This window comes from Penaeus vannamei, chromosome 22, assembly GCF_042767895.1.
Source record: "Penaeus vannamei isolate JL-2024 chromosome 22, ASM4276789v1, whole genome shotgun sequence".
NCBI lineage: Eukaryota > Metazoa > Arthropoda > Malacostraca > Decapoda > Penaeidae > Penaeus > Penaeus vannamei.
In genome coordinates, this window is record NC_091570.1 from 25109300 (window position 1) to 25116799 (window position 7500).

General features: G+C 36.8%; 1 protein-coding gene across 1 annotated transcript in view; it reads right to left on the reverse strand.

Moving 5' to 3' along the window:
* The window catches only part of Chc (clathrin heavy chain), a gene marked incomplete at its 5' end in the record, with an annotated part of 18579 nt that overhangs the window by 562 nt on the left and 10517 nt on the right, over positions 1–7500 (reverse strand). Inside the window, 12 exon segments of the mRNA XM_070136762.1 lie at positions 1–1470; positions 1918–2221; positions 2327–2608; positions 2823–2954; positions 3089–3238; positions 3437–3604; positions 3737–3863; positions 4317–4462; positions 4765–4922; positions 6505–6697; positions 6870–7053; positions 7252–7397. The exon segment at positions 1–1470 is cut by the window's left edge and continues 562 nt beyond it. Coding sequence (XP_069992863.1) covers positions 1346–1470; positions 1918–2221; positions 2327–2608; positions 2823–2954; positions 3089–3238; positions 3437–3604; positions 3737–3863; positions 4317–4462; positions 4765–4922; positions 6505–6697; positions 6870–7053; positions 7252–7397 — 2115 coding nt within the window.

Consider the following 7500-nt stretch of genomic DNA (forward strand, 5'->3'; position numbering starts at 1 on the left):
AATTAGGTTGTTGAAGATGAGATAGTATTTGATCTTCTTTTAAATATTGGTAGCTGACTGATGCACAACCTCAGTACAACTACAGATAGCTGGCAAAACTTCAATGTAGGTAGAAGCAAGCTTACACTTTATTTCGAACTATTTCAATGAGGTAGGCTGTTCCCCTGGGGGAAAGCTGCTCAAGCCAGACCAATTATAAATTCCCTAAATTGCTAATGAACAACCATTGAACACATACCATTGGCCTTTGGAAAGCATTACCTCATCAATAACAAGGGACAACTTTTTATTTTATTTTTTAACATTTTTGTTTTTAGCCTTCTTCCATTTGCTATTCGAAGGCACACAATGGACAAAACTTCGGCTATTTCACCTTCAGTCTCATGTCAGAGTGAAGGATACAGCATTACAGCCCGCTAATCATTAAGTTTAGGAATGGTTTGACAGAGACAGGTTAATGTTTATCCTTCAGTCTGAAAATAATCACATCTATTAGGTTTACAGGATACCGTATGTCTTCACCATGAATTATTATGTCTATCATCCTTATTGATTTAATCTATATATACATATTATATTCTAAATCCTCACAGAATCAACTTCAAAATCTCTACACTGGGACACCAATGATAAATCAATCTGAGGAAAAGGCAAAACAGTGCTACGTCACATACAGCATAAATCTTGATGGGATAAACTATATACACTGGGATCATTTGATAAGGTATACAAATTATATTAATTCAAACTCTATTAAAAAGTGCAACAAAAAATACAGAAAAAAAAGTAATAATAATAATAAAACCATCATGTGAGGCAGCATGTCTTGCCTCGCACCTCCACTTTTTTTTTTTTTTATAAATCCTTTTAACGAGAACTATAGAAGGAAAAGGGGGGAGGGGGGAATTTAATAATAATATTAATAAACAAAAAATGAACAAACAGGACGACAGTTTGTGTAACAGCCGAGTGAATGACCTGACCGCCTCTACAGCACACTCACTCATTCTCACACTAACCATACACTACTCAACAATAAGCTGTATTTTGCTCTCACTGGGCATAACAAATTCAGCCCATTTATACTGGAGTTAATCATGTGGAACTCTAGAGGCAGATTTTGGACACATTATATCCCTGGGGATAAGTCATCAACTTGGTACACAATTTTCTTTTATATTTCCAATAACTTATGGAACATTCTCATAAAGGCTCTGTTTATTATTACTTTTTATATTAGTTACAAGCTGTAGCCTTAGTTTAACAAAGTCTACCATTACTATTGAACCAACCTGAATGTTCACACACTGGTGATCAACTTGCAGGGGGAATCCTGAATTAGTGTTTACATGCTGTAGCCTTGGTAGGAGGGCATGCCAGCTCCGTAGTTAATGTTGTTAGCATAACCAGCGTTGGGGTAGCCAGGTCCCATCATGCCTGGGCCAGCTGTGATCATAAGCTGTGGCTCACCTGCAAGGGACACACACCTTTGGAGCTTTTGGGCAACACAGTAGAGAAAGTGTGAAAAATAAGTCATACTACTAATAACAATAATTAGGAATGTAACTAATGAGAATAATAAATAATTCAACTGTAATGAAAAACTAAAAACTTCATGCTAAACAGGGGAACCAATCATACCCATTTAAGGCATCAAATATAACACCCACACATGGCAGTGTGAGCTTAAAAGGATATAGATGTGACATACTGAGGTGGAGGAAACAATGATGATATATGGAAAATAAATAAATAGGAGATAGCTAGGTTTGATGAGTGTGAGGCAGAACTGCAGTCAACTGTGTGACATACCATGTAAGTTTAAAAAAAGGTTTCTCAAGCATTAAAACTTGGGGGGGGGGGGAAAAAAAAAAAAAAAAGACGTTTAATTAAGCAGCGGGTGCACAAGCTACTCACCAATCATATTCATCATTGGTTTGCTCTCATTGGTCTCATTCTCTTCACCCCTTCTCTTTTCAAGGTCCTCAAGTTTGTTAACCTTTGTGACATATTCACGCATCACATTGATTAAATAGGGCATGGCAAAGTCCATAATATTGTGCCTCCATGCCAACTCTAAGATAACATCAGGATGGAGCAGGTCGTAGCAGTGGAAGAGGCAGGCAGCAAAACAATCAAAGTTGCCATTCTCCAAGAACCATTGGAGTAGCTCCTCAGCTGTGTCTGAATTCTTGCTCTCTGCAGCGTATTCCATGGCATCCTGTGAAAGAAGGGACATGGTCACTTTACAGTTTGAAATTTTCTCTATCTTTTTCCTTTTCCTCAAATACATAAAGAATCAAGAACTACAAATAACACCACATACCTTGAAGAGCTTGTCTTTCTTGCACAACTCTACAGACTGTTTCCATCTATTGTTTCCTTTGTACAGGTAAGCGGCGATACGACGGAACTCTATCAAATCGTGTTTCTCGAGGGACTGGGCAAGAGCAATGTTATCGAAGTGGTCGAATGCGTCGATGGAAGTCCTGAGCCCAGTGTAATCCTCCTCCTCAATAAGAAGGGAGTTAAGAGCCTCATTGATGGCCTTGTTGTTCAGAGACTGAACTGATCTGAGGTAACCCTTTACCAGTTTCAGATGGTTTACCTGAAATAAAATTAGAGAAAAACAGTAAGTATCTAACATGGAATCTGATGATTTTCACTGAATCCAATTTTGTTCCGATTAACATCAAGTCTGCAGACCAAAGTAACATTTTGTTTCCTCATAAATTAAAACATATATTGAGACACTCAAAGGGACATTTTATTTCAAAACACTGATTCTGGATTATGTTGCAACCAATCACAGTCCTTCTTACCTTTGAGAAGAAGTTAACAGCCCTAGTATGGTCCATTCTAGGTGAAAGGACAAGTAACAAGTCATTCAACAGCATGGGCTTGTAGTCCAGATAAAATTGAATGGCTTTGTAATACAGTTCAATGTTGGCAACCTGAAAGGGAGAGAAATCTAACATTAATATAAAAGCTTGTGCATTAATTACCTGAAAGTAAGTTGTTTATTTCAATACATTTTATGAATATCCTTCAAGGTACTGATTCAAAACAAAAGCTCAATGAAACTTACTTTGGTAATGACATCCTTGAAGTGCGATTCTCGCCAAGCCTCTGTTGGATGAGCCATCATGGTCAGAACAGCATTGTCGTACTCCTCATACTTGTCATAAAGAAACACCAATTCTGCCCACAAATGTGCTTGTTCTGCTGCTCGCAAAACCTAACAAAAAATAAACAAAAAATCAAGGTCATATAGCAAGCAAATTTTGATGATAGTCAAATATCCTGAGGTTGCACAGGAATGATATCAACAAAATAATACTAAGTAGGCTATTACAGTAATTTTTGTTTACATATTCAACCTGCAGTTTTCTTCTGACTTTCAGTATTCTTCAGTTGTGATTCAAACAGTACTTGCCTTTGGAATGTTAACCCTGGACCAGAATAGCTCAAGATGTTCACGCATCTTTTCAGGCTTGTACTTGGAGTATAAAATTGCAAGTTCTGTAAACATTCCCATGTGTGCACGCTCCAGGCCCAGTGCAGCCTCTAACAAGTTTATCAACTCGTCAAAGTAACCACGATCCTGTCAAAGATCAGGGCAAAAGTTACCTAATGGTTTTAATTACTTAATATTTCATCTTCACAAAACTGATGAAAATACACTACACAAATTCATCATCCACATAATTACACACAATAAACCAATAGACCTTACTTGATAGTAATTGATGAGGTCTTCCAGTTCATCAGCATGAACAACAATGTGAAGACCACAGTTCTGAGCCAGGCGAAACTGTTCATTGTCCACACATGCAAAGCAAACTTCTTTCCATGTTCTTGTGCTGTGGGAATAGCATACTGTCATTTGCTTGTTTGTCCCTGACTGATCATTGAGGAGGTACAGCCTTTTAGAGTTGGCTGAAAGTCTTCTTGACATCATATGTGCTGCATCCAGATTCATAAACAGCAAGGAAAAAAGGTTTCCTGTGCTTCTAATCTTCAGCAGCCAACTACAACTGGTGTAGGCTCAATATGGCATGGGTAAAAGCCACTGTCATAAGGTTATGTAATAAACTGGCAGGTATTGTAACTAATATGCAAACTCAATACAATGATTTTTTTAAAGTGATTCTAGAAAACAGACTTAAAAGAAGTCCTCCCTGTCTAGGGAATAAACAGAAGGTGGGAAAGGTTAGGTTTGGATTTTTGGGTTCACATGCTACCCTGGTCTTGAACTTTGTCTCTGAAGGATGTGTTGCTCTGGGTAACAAATACTATTTGCATTCACAGATTACCTGTTTGCCTTCCTGGCTGATTCGACAGCTCCCTGGAACTCCTTCAGATGGACTAATGTAATGGCCAGACGAGCAAAATTGCTAACATTGTTGTAAAGGAGTTTGGCTGCCTCATACATGCTATCATCGAAGCACCGGTCACCAATCTAGAAATTTTTACAAATCATACACTGATACTAAATATATTTTCTATATGTATCCCTTACAAACCCAATATAGAAGATTTTTAGACATTTTTATGATAATTCTGGCCATGCAGATTATAATAATAATAATAATAATAATAATAATAATAATTATTATTTTTTTTTTAATTCTTTGCATCTTATTCTTACAGATTACATATGAAGAAATAAATAGAAAGCAATAACTGACTCCCCAAAAGCAATAACTGACTCCCACTCTACATACCAAACAAATTTCAACATGGAAAACACTGCAAACGAACCTTTTGAATATCAGCATGGTTAGGAGCAGCAATAAACTCCTCCAGATCTGCGAGCCTGTTTGTCTTGGCATAAGCATAGCAGAGTTCACTCTCAACATATGATTCCCGAGCCTTCTTTCGTGCCATAACTAAATAGCGCACCAAGTCTTCCCAGTGACCTTAAAAAAAAAATGATTTAAGAACTCCTTAGGGCATTATTTATCTGATTACGACACTTTCTTCTTTTTGTCAAATCAAAATCTCATAACTGATTTGGGTACTCTTCCGAAACCCTTGCCTTCATAAAAGGAATATATCTGATTTTCTTAACAAACCTCAAGAAGTTAATTATGTACAATAGTTTTACACTATCTAATACAATTTATTTATGAATGAAAAGGAATCGAACTTTATTTGCATTTACTTTTTTGTTAGGTAAAAAAATATAATAAACTTATTTTTTCCAAAATACAAGAAATTTGGATAAAACTATGAATTAAAATGTGAAGAAAAATATGCTTTCTCTCATCATTCAGTGACCTTTCTTTAATGATCTGGTCCTACTTTCTGAGACAGGGTCTTCAGATTTAGTTTGTGAAGAAACAGGTCTTGACAATATGGTACCCTTATACAAAGGAGATTGATCTCAAGTGACAAGAAATGTGAAATTAGGACCTAAAGGCCTTATCACACTATCACTTTTTCTTTTAATTTTTGCATTTCCCAATGAACTTTACATATGAAAATCAACTGATACTATCACATTCCCAAGGCAGTAAACACTAACAATGTAAACAAACATGGCACTATCGGAGTGAGATCTCAAGAATCATACAAATATCTTCCTATATATTACATTATTTTAAAGAAATATGATGTATATACAAATATGATTAAGCTTATGTTTACAATCACTCATTCTATCTAATTTATCAATAAAACAACATTCTAGTTGTGTTGATCTTTCATAGCACAAAATCAAGCCAGAAATTAGTCAGACAAACTGTTGTAATTGTCTTTGTCTGGGTATTCTATTTGCAAAAGATACTTGCAGAAAGCCACAAATTCAGATGGAAACACAAAAATTGATGGAAAAAGTGCTTGTGATAGGGCCTTAACCCGTTGCTGCTGGGTGGCACGTACGTACATGCCATGGCTGTTGTGGTCCGATAGGGCCTTAACCCGTTGCTGCCGGGTGGCACGTACGTACATGCCATGGCTGTTGTGGACCAAACGCCGGGGGGCATTGTGTCATGCCCATTCCCGCGCCAATGGCTCGTTGGACGGAGGTTGTTTTACTCCGATAGTAGCTGCTTCATTTATATGGTAAAGATTTTAGGCAATGGCACCTATAATGAAGGTAAACCTTAAAAATTTTAATATTTTTATAAATTTTAGCAAAATAAAAGCTTTTAGGTGCTAAATGTCGCTCGCAAACTACCGATCGAGCCGGGTGCAAACAGGGGAAACTGCTGATGCCCGCCAACAAGCCTGTGCATACGTCCACTTCCCAATATTTTTACCTGTCGGCGATGGGTTAACCCACTAGCAATGGTACATTTTGTGGAACACCCATTGTGAGTGAGTTAACTGATTTAGGCAAGGGGGCTGGAAAAAGTTTAAGCCAAAACAATGTAAATAGCTATATTTTCTTTTTGCCCATGCTGATGGCAAGTGGTCCCCTTAATGAAGCTTAGTGTATGTTATTCAGTTTGAAAGTGCCTTAAAAATTTGGCTATACACTTTACATAAAATACCAACCAGTTCGATGAGCTGTATCTACAACATCAATATAAGCTGTAGGATCATCAGCCTTGATGAAAGAATCAATAGCCTCTTTAACTAAGGACTGCTGCAACTGAGCCTTGGCTAGCTGACTCCACACAGCACTCTCGTTGCACCGTTCAGCAAATTCGTATGCCCTATCCAGATTGGATATGTGTTCAATCAACACCTGTAAATAAAATAAAAAAAACCTTAGAATAGCAAATGCCAAAGTTGAATATTTTCTAGCCCTTGATAATGAAATACATTCTGAAGTCCCCCTAAATATTACTACCATTACATTCAGTTGAACTTTATATCAAATATTAAACTGAAAATTAAAATTAGCACGAGTAGTATACCTGAATGGCAGAAGTGTTCACATCAAACTTCTTAAAGATGGCAAAAGCTTCTTCATAGAGTTGATTCCCAATGGCAATGTTGGCAATATCAGGTGCATCATAATTATCAAGACGGGTGATGTAGTCCATCACACGTGTGTGGTCTGCCTTGATAGCAGTTAGGATCAAGAGGTTTTGGAGGTTCCTGTGAGATGAATTCATTTATCTATTTTTATCTTTTATTATCAACATCATTAACACTACCTAACCTAAAATATACACCAACATGTCAAAGGGGATTAGTGGAAGAAAGGTTAAAACTGATCCGTTATGTCCAAGTTTTTAAAAAATTACTTGTTACCCATTAACCTTCTCCCAGGACCTTATGATCTTTTGCATTTACCTGTGGTCACTGAAGGCAGAATTATCCAACACAATCTTCTCCAGAAGCTCAATAAGTTCATTTGGTAAATCTGCAGTCATGAAAGCTTTCACTGTGACAGAAATATCTTCAGGATCCTGAGTTTCTGACAGAGCTGTCTGTACAACCTATAAAAGTAAAACCAAACTTATGAACAATTTGGATCACATCAGATATAATAAAATTAACAAGACAAATAAAAAATTTAAAACTGCTAATCCTTTCTCTCTG